The 20737-nt window shown below is 41.4% G+C and overlaps 1 protein-coding gene across 2 annotated transcripts; it reads left to right on the top strand.

Moving 5' to 3' along the window:
- The first annotated feature begins 483 nt into the window (after positions 1 to 483).
- On the top strand, positions 484 to 18453 carry larp4b (La ribonucleoprotein 4B). 2 transcript variants are annotated; one of them, XM_089008509.1, is made up of 17 exons: positions 484 to 717; positions 4220 to 4314; positions 5184 to 5346; positions 5776 to 5949; positions 6962 to 7040; positions 7223 to 7359; positions 8479 to 8582; positions 9265 to 9375; positions 9452 to 9505; positions 10414 to 10623; positions 11533 to 11636; positions 12040 to 12321; positions 12427 to 12451; positions 13739 to 13912; positions 14338 to 14537; positions 15444 to 15558; positions 16385 to 18453. In XM_089008509.1, exons 2-17 carry the CDS (start codon positions 4273 to 4275, stop codon positions 16688 to 16690), a joined length of 2280 nt encoding a protein of 759 aa, XP_088864635.1. In that variant the 5' UTR covers positions 484 to 717; positions 4220 to 4272; the 3' UTR covers positions 16691 to 18453. The 2 variants fall into 2 exon arrangements, with proteins under 2 accessions (XP_088864635.1, XP_088864634.1); XM_089008508.1 differs by having other exon boundaries at positions 4220 to 4353.
- The last annotated feature ends 2284 nt before the right edge of the window (positions 18454 to 20737 follow it).

The raw sequence follows: 20737 nt of genomic DNA, 5'->3' as shown, positions 1-20737 counted from the left end.
ATAAATATTTTTTTTCTGAACTGGCAGCAAAGTTTGTGGGACTTTACGTTCTTGTGCCAGAAATGGCCTTACTTGATTGACATATTTTATGGCGAGTGATCATTCGTGATGTATAGACGATCTCGGCGTGGAAGACTAAAGGGAAACGAAACAGCGAGCGGTAGCTTCCATTCCGGTCGGCAACCCCAAGTGTGTTCGCGTGAAACGTAAACCAGCTTTAACGCGTTCATTTCTTCAATTTCGCCGCTTATGCTATTTTTGTTCCTCTCCCTTTGTGCCGCCTGCTAGCATCGCGTGGGGCTTTTGCCTGGCGTGGAATTGTCTACGCGCCGAATTTGTCCCAAGTTGGTCAAAGCCAAGCGGGCTAAGCTAGTCACTCAGCTAGCTCCTCCTGCTAGCTTAGCTACCTCGCCGTGAAGCTCGCTGGGAAATAGCTTCGTGGGGTTTTTTTTTTTTGGGTGGGGGGTGGGGGTGGGAGGGAGACTGTTTGTTAACACTCGGTGGACGCTGTAAGAACTGTCCGTGGGAGGCCGAACCGCGACGGTTATTCTATCGTGGGGAGCCTGCTGATTAATACCCTGCGCATTTAGCCCCAGACGCCCTAACGTAGGCCTCAACCGAAACCCCGGTGTCTCCCGTGTGCCTTCGCAACTGCTTTGACGCTTTCCGCCCCGACTTGGTTTGTTTTCTACTTGGCGGACCAGCGAAAGTTGACGGGTGAGTTTCAAAATGTCGTTTAACTTGTTAACAGTACGCTTTGTAGTAGTAAAGTCCGGTGAAGCTAGCAGCGGGAGCTAACTTAATATTAGCTTGATGGGGGTTGGGGGGGGAACCGGGGGAACTCAAGCCGGAGGTCGCCATCTTTCATTGGGCACGACCGCTCATGCCACTCGGGGCTAGTCGATTAGCATAACAGTCCACCGGTATGCGTTTCAAACTGTCTTTTTGTGTAATTATTAAATCAATGTCCGCCCCAGGCGTTTTGTAGCACGTTGCTACTCATGTGATCAAAACACTTGACGTTTTTTTTGCACTCCCACCTGCAGTTGTTGACACTGGGAAAGCCCCGTTTACCGCGTGGGATGGCTGTAAAATTCCAAAGGTTTACCGATTTACGTCACTGCAGTATTTAAGTCGAGGAGCTACCTGTGTTTTTTTTTCACGGTAAGATAATAACAACAATAATAATAATAATACATTTCATTTCGAAACTCTCAAGGTCACATTACAGTCACAGGATAAGTTTTTCTGTGGGTGAGCAGTGGCAGCCACAGGCACCAGCGTTCACTCAACCCGGAAGTAACTCAAATAGAAAGTTAGCGAGCTAAGATCAGAGCATTGTCATCAAATGGGGAGTGTCGTTTTTGCTTTTTTTTGAATGTTGCTGTGCCGATGACTATTTTGTCAGGAAGAGGCATCCGAAGTAAAAGCTTGGCCAAAACAAACATGCGGATCAAACCTTGAAAGATACAGGTCACTGATTTGCTGTGGCGACCCCTCTAAGGGAAAAGCCGAAAGGAAAAGAAGACCTGCATTTTAAATATATTTTTCCTGTCACCGATATGAAAGTCATAACTCGACAAAGGCAGTAGAAAAACGGGTAACACCCGACTTACGAGTGGCTCGACTTACGACCATGACCTCCAGACCCTATTTTTAAAATGTTAATTCAACGCGCTAGCAGGCAGGCAACACGCACGACAATTTTGGCCAGCCGGCTAGCATCTCACGCTCGCACAGCAATCGACCGTGTGATGGTACCAGAAAGGGGGGAGTTTGCCAGTCATTTAGCCTCCGAGTCTCTATTCAACATTTTGAATGGATTTCGACTTACGACCATTTTGACTCACGACCGTTTGGTCGGAACTCGGTCGTAAGTCGGATGTTACCTGTACAACCAGATGTGTCTTTGTGAGACTTATCAAACTTTTGACACTGAGTAGAACGTTGAAAAACACAGGTTTTCAAAGATCACTGTGTAAAAAAATATTTAAATCAAATTGTTAATATGAATGAAAGGGGGGAAAAAATGGAAGTAGTAAAAATGAGGCAACTAATGCAACAATACTGGAAACAGGAACCGAAATGGCCGCCACAATTTTGGCCAATTTGTTATATAACATACATTTTATATGACTAGTTTGGTAACATCAGACATCAAATATCATGTTCAATTGTAAAAACACTTTTTTAACAACCTCTAAATAAGTAAAGGTCCATAAAATAAATGTATTTATGTATGTTATTTATTTATGTGTATATTTAAGTGTTTGTTTATGTATTTATTTGTTTTGTTTATATATGTTTATGTATGTATATATGTATTTATGTATGTATTTATACGTCTATGTATATTTAAGTGTTTATTTATGTATTTGTTTGTTTATACATGTGTATGCATTTAGTTATGTATTTGTTTATATATATATATATTTATGTAATTATTTATAGGTTTCTTTTTTCATTCGAATAATAAAAGATGAAAATGAAATGTATTATTATTAATATGACGAGTATTAGTTGTAGTAATAGTATTATTATTATTATTATTAGTAGTAGTAGTAGTAGTATTATTAGTATTCCCATTAGTATTATAAAATGAGATTCTTTATCTCTTTGTTTGTACACTTGTACAATACTGGGGGTTGCATCTTTTGAACTATTATTATTATTATATATTTTTTATAGACATAAAATGTGGATTAATCACATTATTTTAAGGTAAGTGTGTGTGGGTGTTGCTCACGTGTATCAACACAGTCCCCACACCAACTCCTGGGACCTACTTGGCGAGCAACCTCCCCCAGGGAAACTCCTCTAGCTATTCTTAAATCATAAATTTCCCCATTGTAGGACGAATAAAGGTTTTCTGATTCCAAATGGCTCACCCAGGCAATATCATAAATAAATCTGATAAACTTAGCACGGCCAGACTTTTCTAAAATGACTATTTTATCTACTTGAATTGTCTTACCTTTTTTTCCCGCCCTCGTTCAATATATACAGTACAGTGATACCTCAGTTTACGAACTTATTTGGTTCCCAGAAAGTGTGTCTAAGGCGAAAAGTTAGTCTGCCAAACATTCATTTCCCATAAGAAACCATTAAAATTAGAATAATCCATTCTCAGGTTTCCATAAAACATATTTTTCTACTAAATAAGCCTTAAAACTACACAAAATATACCTTATTTTATGTATAATAAATGTGATATTAGATTGTAATTAAAGAAATAAACTGTACTATATAATAAAGTTATTTTATTGGCCTGTGTGATGGTCGTTGATGTAGTTGCATCTTGCTGATATCCGAGTGAAGTTGCCGTGCGTTCTCTGCGATAATACCCTCACTCACACTGTCCCCTGCTAGCTGCTTTTCATTCATCCAAATCAACAGAAGTTTTTCAACCTCTTCTATTGCCTGAGACCGTTGCTTAGACAACAAAGAAACAACCTTAGCCACACGTAGCAACGGTCGACTTAGCATACTGGTACTGGGACGCTAAGTCACACAAATGCACATCTCGTTCGTGTTTTTAAATTATCTCCTTCTGCTCGACCGTAATGTACTTTTGTGTCCTCTTCGGCTTAACACTAGCCTGTGGTGGGGTCTTTTTCGGTCCCATTGTAGCAAAAGTACTGAACTCGATAACAAACCACGTCTGCCAAGATTATATTCTCGCAAATTTAATGTTCGTCAGGCGAAAAGTTCGTGAGCTGAAGCGTTTGTACGCCGAAGTATCAGTGTTTATATACATTTTTTAAACGTAATTTTTGGGTTCAGATTCTACGATTTTGCAGATGGGTAGAACAACTCAGGTCTCCCTTAGCCAAATACTCATTGACCCCAGCATGGCACGAGTACTTTCCATGAGGCAAAGGAGTGTTTTATATTACCAGTTGAATCATTAGCCGCCGGGAGACGTCAGTGTAGCGTACCGGTTATGTTGATAAGCTAAAATAATCGATTGCCACGATTACCTTATCGTCTGTTTGAGCGTGCTGTCATCCATTCAAGCCGCTGTCATTCAAATCAATGCAAGCGCAGACGATGTATTGATTGATTGACTGAGCGATGATCAAATGTTTCTGTTTTGGGGAGTGCAAAGTACATCTAGCACTTCTGTGCCTCTTTTTATTTTTGCACATCACATGTTGTTTTCCTTGCGATGACGCAGCATTGCGCTAACAATGCTCTTATTTTTGTTGTTTTGCTATAGGCTCCCGGGTGCTACGCAGACTTCTCCCTGAGGAGCCAAGAAGCAGACGGCTCATGACTTCTGACCAGGACGCCAAGGTTGTCGCTGAACCACAGGTGCAGCAAGTACAAGAGGCTAAGGACAACGTTCATTTGGTGCGTGCTAAAGTGTCCAGGGTTTTTGGCATTCATAATTATAATAATAATAATACATTTGATTTATAGGCGCCTTTCAAAACTCACAAGGTCACTTTACAGTCACAGGATAAGTTTTTCTATGGGTGAAAAGCGGCAGCCACACGCGCCAGCCTTCACTCAACCCGGAAGTAACTGAAATAGACAAAAAGCTAGCTAGCTATACAGGTAGTAGTTAGCTAATAATAATACATTTCATTTATAAGCACCTTTCAAACTGTCATGGTCAGTTTACAGTCACAGAATAAGTAATATATAGCTATCGAGCTAGCTAGCTAGCTATACAGGTAATAGCTAATAATAATAAGACATTTCATTTATAAGCGCCCTTCAAACTGTCAAGGTCACTTTACAGTCACAGAATAAGTAAAATAGCTATCAAGATAGCTAGCTAGCTATACTGCTAATAACTAGCTAGCTATACAGGTAATAGATAGCTAACACTAATACATTTCATTTATAAGCGCCCTTCAAACTGTCAAGGTCACTTTACAGTCACAGAATAAGTAAAATATAGCTAGGGGTTTATGCAGGTTAAAAGTGGGGGGAAAACATGTTTTACAGACTGTTTGCTTTGAGGACGAATACAGTACCCAAAATGCATTGTGTGTCGCTTTCTCAGTCAGGGGTGTTCCCTCCGTGACGTCATCAACTGGAAAACAAGACTTGATGAATATTCAGTGCGAGTCTTAAAACGTAAAATATTGCTATATGCGGTGGAGTGAGTGTTTTAATAACCCTGGCACTCCACAGTCAATCTTTTGAGCTTCATTTCGCATTTGGTTTTGCAGGAATCTGCCAAGGTTTCGGACCTCAACCCCAATGCAAAAGCATGGGCCAACCACATGTTGAGCCTGGACCACAACGGCGGTGCTGACAAATGCGCTGCGGCACGGCAACCATGGAAGGACGGCTGCGAGAGCTCGGCCCAGCATGGCCCACCGGGGTTGCCAGGTATGCTCGTTGCCATTTACAGCATTCACTTTGCATGACTTTCGTTAGCTAGCTGGATAGATTAGCATGGAATTTCCCTAGTTTGATTTGTTTTCGCGGGCCGAATAAAATGATGTGACGGGCCAGATTTGGACCCCGGGCCATGACTTTGACACCTGCGATGTAAGGGAATATCCAGTTAGCGAAATAGAAAGAGAGCTAGCTTTTTCTTTTGTGGGCTGAATAAAATGATGTGGTGGGCCAGATTTGGCCCCCGGGCCCTGACTTTGACACCAGTGCCCTTAATGTTGTTTTTTTTCTTCACCCTGAAACCTGTCCAAAAGTCAACAAAAATAATACCTAAATGTTCTTTCATCTTGAAATTTTCATTTTGAAAAAATGAAAATTTTTCCTTTGTGTCTTATGTTTTTTTGTTTATTTGCGTGTAAGCTTACGAAGTAAGTGAAGAGGACAAGGCTTATCAAGCGCCTCTGCTAAGCGAGCCTCACGAACCTCCGCTGGTGATGTTGGCCCAACCTCCCACCTTGGCCGCTCCCGTTACCCTGGAGCGCTCAGAGCCGCCCTACCCGGAATTCCCAGAGCAGAAGGCGCCTGCGTCCACAGGTATGTTAATGACACAAAAATGACAACTGAACAAGTCACAATACACCAGAGCCCTGAGTTCAAAGTAAACAGTCAGTGACAAACTAAGTTGTTTCACAGAAAGTGTGTGTAAGGCAAAAAGTTTGTCTGCCAAACATTTATTTCCCATAAGAAACCATTAAAATGAGAATAATCCGTTCCCAGGTCCCCATAAAAGATAATTTTTGACTAAAATAAGCCTTAAAACGACACAAAATATACCTTATTTTATGTATAATAAATGTGCTATTCTATTGTAATGAAAGAAATAAACTGTACTGTATAATAAAGCGTTTTATTGACCTTTGTGATGGTCGTTGATGTAGTTGCCTCTTGATGATATCCGAGTGAAGTTGCCGTGCTTTCTGGGCGATAATACCCTCACTTACACTGTCCCCTGCTAGCTGATTTTCATTCATCCAAATCAACAGAAGTTTTTCAACAACTTGTATTGCTCGAGACCGTTGCTTAGACAACACGGAGACACCCTTAGACAACACGTGGCACTGGTCGACTTAGCATACTGGTACTGGGACGCTAAGTCACATAAACGCACACTCGTTGGTGTTTTTCAATGATCTTCTTCTGCTAGATCGTCATTTCCTCTTGTGTCCACTTCAGCTTCACACTAGCCTGTTTTTCGGTATAATATATAAGAGCAAAAGTACTCCACTCGATAACTAACCATATCTGCACTCACGGGAAAGGAGGTGTGGAAAACTAGTCCGCCAGCCACCGTGGCGCTGTGTGGTTTGGTTCATCCGCCGAAAACTACTTTGTTAGCCAAGACTGTATGCTCGCACATTTAATATTCGTAAGGCGAAAAGTTTGTGTTCGTAAGCTGAGGTATCACTGTACTTTCATTTGCTTGTCCTCCATTATTTCATTCAAACTATTGCAAATGTTAGCCAAACAAAACTGAACAAAAGCAGACAGAATGTCTTAATGATGCATTTTTACAATGATGTAAACGTTTAAATTTTTCTGGTCCTAGGCATTGATCCTCAGCCTGAGAATCCCCAGGAGGGTTTGCGGGAGCAGCTGAAGAAAACTCTGGAATTCTGTCTTTCCCGGTTAGCCTTTTCCAGCTTCCTCGTTTGCTCATTTGCATCGCCATCTTTATTTCCTGTCATTCGAGTTCCTAGAACTCTTACTTAGTCCAGTTCTTCAGCTATTTTTAAGAGATGCAGCACGAGGTGTCACCCAAAGTGTAAACTAAGCAAATCGTGTCTCCGTTTTTTTTTTGTCCTTTCAGGGAGAACCTGGCCAGTGACATTTACCTCATCTCTCAAATGGACAGCGACCAGTATGTGCCAATCGTGACGGTGGCCAATCTGGATCACATCAAAAAGCTCAGCACGGACGTCGAGCTCATTGTGGACATTTTACGCTGTGAGTGTATCAAATATATACAGACACATGCACACACACACACACATTCGACATACCTCCCAATCAAAAACGGTGCTGGCGATGACAGTCAAAATGGCACTGACTTTCCTCCTGATCAAAAACGGTGCTGGCATATTTGTACCGCCGAAAAGGCGCAACCGCTCAGCAGAGTCCTCCTCCTTGTTTCACGTCATGGCCAATAATGCGAAAAAAAAGAATCCGTATCCGTTCCACTTGACGCACAACAACGCAAAGTCACAAAAAAATACATAAAAACAACACAAAAATGTCTATTAGCTAGCTAACTTTCTATCTGACTTACTTCCGGGTTGAGTGAAGGCTTAGCTAGCTATCTGTTAGCTATTTATTAGCGAGCTAGCTTTCTATCTATTTGAGTTACTTCCGGGTTGAGTGAACGCTGGCGCGTGTGGCTGCCGCTGCTCACCCACAGAAAAACTTATCCTGTGACTGTAAAGTGACCTTGAGAGTTTTGAAAGGCGCTTGTAAGTGAAATTTATTATTATTGTTATTCTTCTTGTTATTGTGGTTATTGTTATGATTATTCTTATTTTTTATTATTATTATTATTATTATTGTTATTATTATCCTTATTGTTATTCTTCTTCTTATTATTATTATTCCTGTTTCACTGGTTTAAAAACACATTCTTTAAAAACGAAGAAATAAAAAGTGAACTTCAAACTGAAATAAGAGCAGGAGTGAGGTTTCTGAATGGTTACATTCAAAGTCCTCACCCCTGTAGTGAATTTGGTTAAACTATCATTTGACTGTGGTTTTCCTTTCATTAACCACACACACAGTGAATAAAAAGTGTGTATCCAAGTGAAATAAAAATACACACTAAAAAATCATTTTGGGTGAATTTGTGAGGACCTCTCTGAAACTTTAACAGACTCAAACATAGACCCTCAAGAAGCCTTTAGAAGGAAAAACCTGTGAGGAGGCCAAAAGGTCCTCACTTGTCAAAAATGTCCTCGCTCCGTATGGTATAAAATGTTAGTGGTCCTCACAAAACTACTCATACAAACACACACACACTTCAAGTTAATGTCATGTGACTTGTTTACATTGACCTTCGTCATCCTCTTCGTCCTTCAGCTCTGCCTTTGGTCCAAGTGGATGAAAAGGGTGAGAAGGTGCGACCCAATCAGAACCGTTGCATCGTGATCCTTCGAGAGGTTCCTGAAAGCACGCCAGTCCACGTGAGTCGACCTACATGCTGTTTGTTTTGACATCTCAATTCCCTGGTTTTCAACCAATAAGGGCAATTACTGTGATACCTCAGTTTACAAATGCTTTAGCTCACAAACTTTTCATCTTACGAACATTAAATTCGTGAGAATTCAATCTTACGAACTAATTTTGGGCCGCTGAACCAAAACCGTACGGTGCCACGGTGGCTGGCGGACTAGTTTTCGCAACCCTCTTTCATTGAGTGCGGACATGGTATGTTATCGAGTGGAGTACTTTGGCTATTATGGGACCCAAACAGACCCCACCACAGGCTAGTGTTAAGTCGAAGAGGACACAAAAGAAAATGACGGTCGAGCAGAAGAAGGAAATAATCGAGAAACACGAACGAGGTGTGCGTTAGTATTTACAACCACGGCCGCCAGACCTTTTTTTTTTAAATTCTACGCCAGGAACTACGCGTACTACAATTTTGGCCAGCCAACATGTCACACACCCGCACAGCAATCCACTGTGTGACTTCACTCAATACAGTAGTTATACAGTACAGATAACGTCTCGACAACATCTCGTCTTTTGAATGGATTTCGACTTACGACCATTTGACTTACGACCGTTTTGTCGGAACAGAACCTGTTCGTAACTCGGATGTGACCTGTAAATGATAGTTGGATCGTTCTTTTTTTTCCGCAGGAGGTGGAGGCTCTCTTTCAAGGAGACAGTTTACCGAAGTTCATCAACTGTGAATTTGCCTACAACGATAACTGGTTCATCACCTTTGAGTCTGAAGCAGACGCACAACAGGTAAAACGCTGTTGACCTTTAGAAACCATTATTGTCCGTTTCCTAAAATTTCTTTGTGCATTTTCTCCTGTTTAAGGCATATCAATATCTCCGGGAGGAGGTGAAAACCTTTCAAGGGAAGCCTATCAAGGTGAGTGCTTTTAAAGGTACATTCAGCATACAGTGATACCTCAGTTTACAAACTTAATTGGTTCCAGGAAAGTGTGTAAGCTGAAAGGTTTGTCTTCCAAACATTTATTTCTCATAAGAAACCATTAAAATGAGAATAATCCATTCCCAGGTCCCCATAAAACATAATTTTCGATGAAATAAGCCTTAAAACTACACAAAATAGACCTTATTTAATGTATAATAAATGTGCCATTGTATTGTAATGAAATACATAAATTGTACTGTATAATAAAGTGGTTTTCATAATAATAATACATTACATTTTAAGCGCCTTTCAAAGCTCTCAAGGACACTTTACAGTCACAGACAAGCATAGGTACTATAATAAATAAAATATAATCACAAATACAATGCAAGAAAGAAATTTCATTAATTTTATTTACCTTTGTGACTGTAGTTGTCAATGGGTGGTAGCAATGGTCGACTTAGCGTACTGGTACTGGGACGCTAAGTCACACAAATGCACACCGTTTTTTTTTTTGTGTCCTTTTCGGCTTAACACTAGACTGTGGTGGGGTCTTTTTCGGTCCCATAATAGCAAAAGTACTCCACTGGATAACAAACCACATCTGCACTCAAAGAGAGGGGGTGGAGAAAACTAGTCCACCAGCCACCGTGGCGCTGTTCGACTGTGTGGTTTGGTGTTCATCCGCCGAAAACTAGTTGGTTAGCCAAGACTATATTCTTGCGAATTTAATGTTCGTAAGGTGAAAAGATCATGAGCTAAAGTGTACATTCAACCTATATCCTAGAGAGCAAAAAAAAAAAAAAAACAACAGAAAAATAGCCCCAATTCTATGCTAACATATGTCAACAAATCCACTGTGTCACTTTGAATGGCGTTTTGGTGTGATTGCTGTCACGCAGGCAAGAATAAAGGCCAAGGCAATTGCTCTGAACACATTCATGCCAAAGAACGGTTACCGGCCAGTGGAGGTGAACCCGTACGCTCAGCAACGCTACACGACATCCTACTACATCCCGCCTATGTACAGCCCCCAGCAGCAGTTCCCCCTCTACAGCCTCATCACGCCTCAGGCCTGGTCGGCCACTCACAACTTCATAGACCCCACGCTGGTAAGATCTTGACGCCGTTCTGTTGTGTTTGGTCTTCCGCTAGATGCTTTAAGAGTACAGTGATAGATACCTCAGCTTACGAATTTAATTGGTTCCCAAAAAAGTGTGTGTATGGTGAAAAGTTTGTCTTCCAAACATTTATTCCCCATAAGAAACAATTAAAATGAGAATAATCCGTTCCCAGATCCCAATAAAACATACTTTTCTACAGAATAAGCCTTAAAACTACACAAAAAAACTGTCATACCTCAGCTTACGAACTTATTTGGTTCCCAGAAAGTGTGTGTAAGGCAAAAAGTTCGTCTGCCAAACATTTATTTCCCATAAAAAAACATTAACATGACAATAATCTGTTCCCAGGTCCCCATAAAACATAAATTTCTACTAAATAAGCCTTAAAACTACACAATCTATTCGCTATCTAATAGCTATCTATTCGCTAGGTATTAGCTAGCTATTAGCTATCCATTCGCTACCTATTAGCTATTCATTCACTAGCTATTAGCTATCTATTCGCTAAATACTAAATAAGCCTTAAAACTACACAAAATATACCTTGTTTTATGTATAATAAATGTGCTATTATAGTGTTATTAAAGATATAAACTGTACCGTAAAATAAAGTCGTTTTATTTACCTTTGTGATGTAGTTGTCAATGGATGACGAACTTCCAGGTTGCCTCTACTGAGCGACGCTGCCGTGGTTTCTCAGCGATAATACCCTCACTCACACTGTCCCCTGCTAGCTGCTTTTCGTTAATCCAAATCAACAGAAGTTTTTCAACCTCTTCTATTGCCTGAGACCGTTGCTTAGACAACACAGACACATTGCGTAATGGTACTGGGATGTTTTGAATTCAATTTAGGCTTGTTCTAAAATGTCTTTTTTCTTTTATGTTTTTTTTCCAGGTTGCTCCGTTTCACAACAACCAATTCATCAACGGATTTACATCGGCCAGTTTCAAACCAGTGACCACTCCTCTCAATGTCAGACACCACTCACCCAGGACCAGGTCGGTGCTCGGATTTTAATCTCTGTATAACAGTCCAAAAGGTGATTTGGAAAATGAATACCGTATTTTATATTTCGTATTATCCATTTTTATGACTATAACTGTACCTGAAATGTATACAAAACTGTTTACTGTACAGTTCATTTGTTATACATTTTATACTTACCTTTTAGTGTCGTTTTTATCATTTTATTTTATTCATATTGTCGATTTTTATTGCTGTATAACTGTACCTGTAATTTATACAAAACTGTTTACTGTACAGTTCATTTATAACTCTCTATAACTTATAACTTGGATGTTACTTGTATATAAAAGATGTTTGAAAATACACCATTCATTGGGGGTACGCCTTATACACCGGAAAATACGATCTTTTTTAAAATTATTTCGTCGTCCGCAGAAATCAGAGCAAACCTCACCTGCGGCCGCCGACCCTCCCGGTCCCGGAGCGTACGGGTCTCCTGGACAGCCCGTCTCTCTTTGCCAGTTTCCCCAGCGACAGATTGAACGGCGTCCGCAGCAGCCCACCGACGCGCTTCCCGGCCGGCCAGCCGAGAAGCAGGTTACCTCCCGTGGCCTTGCCTTCCGCAGTCTTTCCCCGCCGGGAGTCGGCGGGTACCGGTCGGGTGTGCGACTTCACCGCCACGGCTGACTACTCTTCTCTCGGAATGGGCCGAGGAAGGTACGATCCCGTCATCAATTCAAAGCAAATGCAGGCTGATCACCATTTCTGTGGGACGGGTTCTCCTCACATCATTCCCAAAAAGTTTTTTCCTTCTACTTTTAGGAAAAAGAGGGATGAAAAGTTTACAGTAAGTCATTTATTTCCTGATTGGAACTGCTGTATTTTCCGGTTTATAAGGCGCACCGCCATTGAATAGTGTATTTTCAATCGTTTTCCATATATAAGTTGCACCGGACTATAAGGCGTATCTTTAATGAATAAAAAAAGTTTTCCAAATATACAGTAATGCCTCGGCTTACGAATGCTTTAGCTTACGAACTTCTCACCTTACGAACATTAAATTTGCGAGAATATAATCTTGGCATACGAACTAGTTTTCGGGAAACACACGGAGCGCCACAATGGCCGGCGGACTGGTTTTCGGCGGAAGAACACCAGATCACAGGGCCGAACAGCGCGACTGTGGCTGCCGGACTACTTTTCCACACCCCCTTTCTTTGAGTCTTTGAATGCAGACATGGTTTGTTATCGAGTGGAATACTTTTGCTATTATGGGAGCGAAAAAGACCCCACCACAGGCTAGTGTTAAGCCGAATTCGATACAAAAGGTAAGGACGATCGGGCAGAAGAAGGAGATCATCAAAAAATACCAACGAGGTGTGCGTTTGTGTTACTTGGCGTCCCAGTACCATTACGCTGAGTCGACCGTTGCTATGTGTGGCTAAGGGTGCTTTTGTGTCATGTAAGCAACGGTATCAGGCAATAGAAGAGGTTGAAAAACTTCTATTGATTTGATTAACGAAAACGAGCTTGCAGGGGACAGTGTGAGTCAGGGTACTATTGCCGAGAAAGCACGGCAACTTAACTCTCGGATATCATCAAGAGGCAACTACATCGACCATCGCAAAGGTCAATACAACGACTTTATTATACTGTACAGATTATTTAATTACAATATAATAGCACAGTGATTATACATAAAATAAGATATATTTTCTGTCGTTTTAAGGCTTATTTAGTGGAAAAGTATGTTTTATGGGGACCTGGGAACGGATTATTCTCATTTTCATGGTTTCTTATGGTAAATAAATATTTGGCAGACAAACTTTTCGTCTTACACACACTTTCTGGGAGCCAATTAAGGTCGTAAGCTGAGGTATCGCTGTATAAGGCGCAACGGACTATAAGACGCACCTTCAATGAATAAAAAAACCTTTTCCAAATATAATATGTAAATATATAAAAGTTTTCCACATTATAAGGCGCCACAGTAGAGGCTGGGGTTACGCAATACTTCTGTTGTGCAACTGTGTATATGAATGCTTTTGGGTGCGCCTTATACGCCGGAAAATACGGCATGCATTTCCTTTTTGAGTTCGATAATGAACACGAATCCCATCTGTGTGCGACAAAGCGAGTGACGCCGCCATCGCCGCCGCCTCCACCGAAAGCGCCGTCCCCGAGCTTCGAGTTGGGCCTTTCCAGCTTCCCTCCTTTACCCGGAACCGCCGGTGGCGGCCATCTTAAAGCCCACGACATCTTTGACAACCGACAGGCCAGCGGCGTTTTACCGCCCGTCAAGGACAGAGTACGTCCGTCTCACTTGACAAACTTTTAATAATAATCATTTCATTTCTAAGTGCCTTTCAAAACTCTCAAGGGCACATTACATTTTTTCTGTGGGTGAGCAGCGGCAGCCACACGTGCCCGCGTTCACTCAACCCAGAAGCCAATAGACAGAAAGCTAGCTAGCCAGCTAGTAGATAGCTAATACATAGCCAACAACCCGGAAAAACTCATACAGTAGAGAGAAAAGCTAGCCAGCTAGTTAATAGAAAGTGAATAGAGCGTTGACAACTCTCAAACATTTTTCATTTCAAAACACTTTTTTTGCTTCCATATTTGTCTTAATAATAATAATAAGAATAATAATCCATGTCAATAGTGTCGCCTAAAAGTTTGGACTTGACTGCAGCTGTCTTACCAGTTTGATGTTTACGTGTGACCCACCAGAGCGTGAGCGTTGACGCCAGTCCCGGTGGAGGCGTCACCTCGGTCGACCCCAAAGAGCCTCTTCGGACGCCGCCATCTTCTTCTTCTTCCACGGCGTTGCCTGTGAGCTTTATATCTTCACCCACGACGCCCGCCGCCGCCGTGGCATCCAGCTGGAACCCCACCGTGTGCCCGCCATTGCCGCCTTCCATCCCGGCAGCGTAAGAACCACACTGGATGGCGCCACAGCAAAAACAGCCAATTTTCATCGAATTAGCCAGCTTCAGGAACTGCTTTTCATCGGTGGCCGAGACTCGTCTCCTGCTTTTGTACTGAGAAAATTAGCAACACTATTCGGTACATCCATACTTGTTGAATGAAAAAAATAATACACGAATATCAAATAATAGAGAGGAAAAAATGAAATCAGGAATCTGGCTCGCAAAATCAAATCAAACTTGTGATATTCCATGCTTATCTAGCTAGCTAGCGAGCGATCCGGGTAGCTAGAGAGTGATCGGGGCAGCTAGCTAGCGAGAGAGAGCGATCGGGGCAGCTGACTTCCATGCATCATAGGTGTCAAAGTCAAGGCTCGGGGTCCAAATCTGGCCCACCACCTCATTTTATTCGGCCCGCAAAAGCATATCAAATTTGTGAAGTTTCGTGTTGCCACAATAACAGTTTTTTTTTTACTTCAATTTTGAAAACTAGTTATTGATTGGATTGGATTTGCCTTTACTAGTCTCGCAGTGGAGACATTGACATTTCATTTTACATTCATTTTAGTTGTGCGCTTTGGATGTAGTTTATGGAGTGGATGAAACATGCAAATGGCTTCCCCAAATTCATAACAGCCCACGAGAGGAAAAGCATAACTACAACGTGGCCCGCGGCAAAAAAAAAAAAAAAAATGACTGACATCCTTTGCTTGAGCAAATCGTCAAATATTTGCACTTGAGTATTTTCCTGTTTACATTGTTTTTAACTCCCCAAATTGACATTTAATTACAAAACGCTGAAATGTACACTAACGGGGTAAACATGGCGCCGTACCATTGAAATCAAGACTGATGTCGTGCGTCTGTCTCCTGTGACGTTTTGTCTCATTTCCTGTCGCTGGCTTTCAGAGAAATGAGGACGTCGGGGGTGAAGCAGGCCAAGGACGCGCAACTGTCTGTGGAGCGAGTTTCCGGCACGCTGTCCACCGCCAGCAAGTCTGTGCAGGTCAACGGCGTCGCAACGGTCAGTGTTCACTCGCTTCAGTCAGACGGCGCTTGAATACAAGCGTCTTGTTTGCTGCTTCGGACGGAAACTTTTGCCATGGAAGCAAGCAAACTAGTTCATATGCACATTCATACATCCCTTCAGGAGGGAGAATGTATTAGTATTTTATTTATTTTACAAATTGAAGATGGAAAAAAAGTTCATATCAAAAAAGTTTAGAAAATGTCAAGAGATAATTAGGACTTTTTTGGAACGAGCTAACTCGTTAGCAATTGAGCTAGCGATCTAAGTAGCTCTCTAGTGATCTAGCTAGCTTGCTAGCGATTGAGCTAGCCGTCTAACTAGCTTGCTAGCGATTGATCTAGCTAGCTCGCTAGCAATCGAGCTAGCCGCCTAACTAGCTTGCTAACGATTGAGCTAGTGAGCTAGCAATCGAGCCAACTCGCTAGTAATCGAGCCAACTCGCTAGCAATCGAGCCAGCTCGCTAGCAATCGAGCCAGCTTGCTAGCGATCGAGCTAGCTCGCTAGCGAACGAGCTAGCTCGCTAAATAGCTTGCCAGCAATCAGGATAGCGATCTAGCCAGTTCACTAGTGAGCTCGATCGGGCTATCGAGCTAGCTCGTTAGCCATTGGGATAGCGATCTAGCTAGTTTGCTAGCCATCGGGCTTGCCATCTACCTGGCTCACTAGCCATCAGGCTTGCGATCTAGCTTGCTCGTTAGCCATCGGGCTGGCTCGTTAGCCATCGGATTAGCTATAATCGCTTATCAAATTTAGCGTCAACTAGCATGTTTGCTCACGATACCATTAAAAAAAAAAAAACAATGTCCCACGTGCTTCCAGGAACAGCGGAAACCTTCCTACGCCGAAATCTGCCAGCGAGCAAAAGAGACCCCTGCGACGACGCAGCCTCAAGCCCCCAAGGAAGCCAAGCCAGCAGGTTGTCCCCCATCGGACGAGGAGAAGACGACGCCCCCCGACCTCTCGGGCGAAGCCGCTAAAACCCGAGAGATTTGCCCCCCGTCCTCCAAGGCCGCCCCGGGAAGACCCCTGCGGGACGGGCGCAAGCCATCCGGCCGCTGGGCCTCTCCGCCGCCTCAGCCGGGAAAGAAGGATTGCCACCGTACCCCGCCTCGTTCTCCCCTGTAGGAGCCCCCACCCCGCCTCGCCTCGCCCGCCGCCCCCATTTCCCCACGAGTAAAGGGGGACGCCTTCTGTTCTGGATCAGGGCTTGCAGACAAAAAAAAGCACTTTACCGTGCACGTGAAGCACCGTCTCATTTTTTAAGGTATTTATTTGGTTGCCCCCTCCCCCCTTTTTTTTTGTTCTTTTTAATCATCGCTTTTTGTTGGTGTTGTTGATGGGCGTGGTTGTAAAACGCGCCTTAATGGCCATTCGGAAATGAGTCCAAATTGCGTAATTTTCCATTGGAATTCATTAGCGTCACTTGGAAACATTTAAAACGGTGAAACAAATCAGTCCGTTTTTCAAAACAGTGAAGTAGTTCGTTTTAGGCACAAAATCCAACAAAAAAAAAATAAAAAATCCAAGCACAACTGACCAAAATTACTCAATTATAATCAATAATTCAAAACGTGATTGAGAATTGGAATTTTTGGCTTGGGACAAAATGCTCAAAAAAACAATGACTAAACTAAAATTACTCAACCATAATCAATAATCAGAAACCTGATTGAGAATTTGATTTTTGGTTTTGGACAAAATGCAAAAAAAAAATAATAATAATCAGAAACGTGATTGAGGATTCTAAAATGGCTCAACTAAAATCAATAATCAAAAATGTGATTGAGAATTGGAATTTTTGGCTTTGGACAAAATGCACAAAAAACAATTACAAAACTAAAATTACTCAACTAAAATCAATAATCAGCAACGTGATTGAGAATTGGGGAGGGGGAGGGAGAAGGCACAGGGGGCGCTGTTGCGCGCACGATTTTCATCTTTTCATTTTTTATTTTTGGGGGAACAAGGCAAATGGGACGCTATTGCGCCTATTATTTTCATCATTTTTTCTTTTTTTTTTTTTTATTTTGGGAAGAAGGCCAAGGGGGTGCTGCTGCGCGCATGATTTTTGTCCTTTTATTGTGTTTTCCCAGGGGGGTGATAGGGGGCGCTGTTGCGCACATGATTTTCATTTGTGTTTTTTTGAGGGGCGGAACAAGGCAAAGGGGGCGCTGTTGCGCACGTGATTTTGCATCCTTTTTTTTTTGTTTTTTTTTTTTGTTTTGTTTATTTTGGGCTGAAGGCAAAGGGGGTGCTGTTGCACGCATGATTTTTGCCTTCTACTAAAACGGGCGATGTCGTTCGTTCATCGACTTGCTTGACAAAAAAAAAAAAAACAGAAAAAAATGGCGTGAGCGATTTGACTTAACAACACGTTGCGACACATTCTCCATCGCCCCCCCCCCCCCCTCCCCCATTCCTCACCCCACCTAATGGCGATTTGATGACTGCTGTGCTTTTCAGTTCAAGTTAAATGGCACTAGATGACATTGAAGGATACTTTTTTTTTGTTTTAGTTTTTTTTTTTGGTCAGTATCAGTTGAAGGAAAAGGTGCCCCCCTCCCCCCTCATCACGGAACACCCTTTAGCAGCATGTAAGCTCCACCTGTAAATAAGAAGCAGGCGAATCTGAGTCCAAACTCCAGAATCGCGTCTTCCTTCCGCCTGAAGCAATTGCGCTAACACCCCCCACGCCCCCCCCCCACCCACCCACAAGAAAAGGATTTTTTTTTAACAACTTTTTTTGTTTTCACTACCTTCATTTGTGGTTGCCAAGAGGGGAAAAAAATGCTTATTTCTCAAGCTGTGCAGTTGTTCACGTTTTTTTTTTTCTCCCGCAAGTGCGAAACCTACGGAAGAGCATTAAGGCCAGGTTGTAATATATATATATATATATATATATATATATATATATATATATATATATATATATATATATATATATATATATGTATATATGTATTTTTTAGAGACGGGATATTATTCTGAGGAAAAAAGGTTGCAAATTTGCACATTTCAAACTCGCAAATTTGCAAGATTTAAAGTCACAAATTTTTGAGTTTCAAATTGGCAAATTTGCTAGATTTAAAGTCACAAAGTTGCTCGGTCTAAAGTCACACATTTGCGAAATTTAAAGTCACAAATTTGCTAGATTTAAAGTCACAAATTTGCGAGTTTAAAACTGGCAAATTTGCTAGATTCAAAGTCACAAATTTGCTAGATTCAAGCTGGCAAATTTGCTCGCTTTAAAGTCACACATTTGCGAGTTTCAAACTGGCAAATTTGCTAGATTTAAAGTCACAAGTTTGCTAGATTTAAAATGGCAAATTTGCTAGATTTAAAGTCACAAATTTGCTAGTTTTAAAGTGACAAATTTGCGAGTTTCAAACTGGCAAATTTGCTAGATTTAAAGTCACAAGTTTGCGAGTTTGAAACTTGGAAAATTTGTGACTATTAATCTCGCAAAATTGCCAGTTTGAATGTACCAAATTTGTGACTTTAAATCTAGCAATTTTGCGAGTTTGATTCTAGCAAATTTGTGACTTTAAATCGAGCAAATGAATGGCTTTAAATGTAGCAAATTTGCCAGTTTGACACTTTTTTTTTCCTCCACATAATACCTCATCTCTCCCCCAAAAAATTCAACCTGGCCGTAATGCTCTTCCGTAGAAACCGTCAACGGCAGCAGACGAGACGTTTATCTCCACTGAAAAGATTCTGCATTCGATCTTTGAGAAACTTGAATTTTATTTCAACTTGAAAAGTGACTTTGCCTTAACTTTTATACCAGACGATCAAACAGCGGAGTGTGTTCCCTCCTACCCTGCCCACCCGCCGCTACAAAAGAAAACGGAATATTTAGTGCAAAAAAATATCTATTAGCCTCTTTTGTTTCCCTTTGCTCCTATTGTACAAAACAAAATAGAAAATAGTTTGCATTCAGGTTGTTTTTGGCGGGCAAAAAAAAGTGGAAACGCTGTAAACGCAAAACAAGAGTTGAAACTGTATTAAATATGATGCACTTTGACGTGTGTGCTTTGCTTGTACACTTGTAAATATAAAGATTAAAAAATAAAATAGGAGGTACCTAAAAAAAATCTATTAATGTCGTTAACGAGCTGGATGTAGGATTTAAAAAGTAATTACTGTTGTTCTTTTCTGAACTTTTTTTCATTTGATTTATTTTCTGTGTGAACTTTGCCAAATTGTGTTTTTTTTTCTTCTTATTTTTGGTTTGGTTTCATTCCATTGACACTTTTTTCCTTCTCGTTTACATGCCGGTGATTCACCAACAACATAAAAAAGTAACAAAGAAAACACTCAATGCAAAAAAAAATACTACAAAGTTCCTCAAAATTTTTATTTTTGCTTTTGAGGAAACTTTCAAATGTGCATTGATCAAAACTAACATTTTTGGGGGGTTATTTTAACAAGCATTGTCTCAATTGTATCAATTCTGGTCTTGGAGCTAAGCTAACGACACATTAGCCACCATTTAAGGTTGTCAATCATCATCATCCTGTTGTTTATTTGTCATTTTTTTGGGAGATTTTTTTTTTGTGTGCGTGTGTACACTGCTGAAGTTGTGAGGCTTAAAAAAAACGCATTTAAAGCACAAGCTAACCGGTGCATACTTCTCGTTAGCCGCCCGCTAGTTAGCTTGCAGCTAGGTTTGGCTCTTGAAAGGTTGATCCTGACTCAACATCTGTAAGAACCCCCCACTCAAAAAACATGTGTGGTTTTAAAGTATGCAAATTTCTTTTAAAAAAATGCAAGACGGCGCCGGTCTAGCTAGCGTGTAGCTAGTGCGCAACTAAGTGTGTACATAACCTTCAGTTTGGGCGTTTTCCCCCATCGTCACTCACCTGATTTCGCCTTTTGGACTCTGAACTATGAACCCCACACGCGTGTGTGCAAACAAATAACAACAACAAAAAAACACACAAAGCAAAAGACATTCAAGGTTGTCCATCATCATCCTGTTGTTTATTTTTATTTTTTATTTTTTGTGTGTACACTGTTAAAGTTGTGCCGCTTTAAAAAAACGCATTTAAAGCACAAGCTAACTGGCGCATACTGCTTGTTAGCTTGCGGCTAGGTTTGGCTCTTGAAAGGTTGATCCTGACCCAACATCTGTAAGAACCCCCCACTCAAAAAACATGTGTGGTTTAA

The sequence above is a fragment of the Hippocampus bargibanti genome, linkage group LG11 (genome assembly GCF_051943395.1).
Source record: "Hippocampus bargibanti isolate YZ-2025 linkage group LG11, ASM5194339v1, whole genome shotgun sequence".
Lineage (NCBI taxonomy): Eukaryota > Metazoa > Chordata > Actinopteri > Syngnathiformes > Syngnathidae > Hippocampus > Hippocampus bargibanti.
Note: the sequence above shows the minus strand (reverse complement) of the source record. Positions and strands in the feature narration are given on the sequence as shown.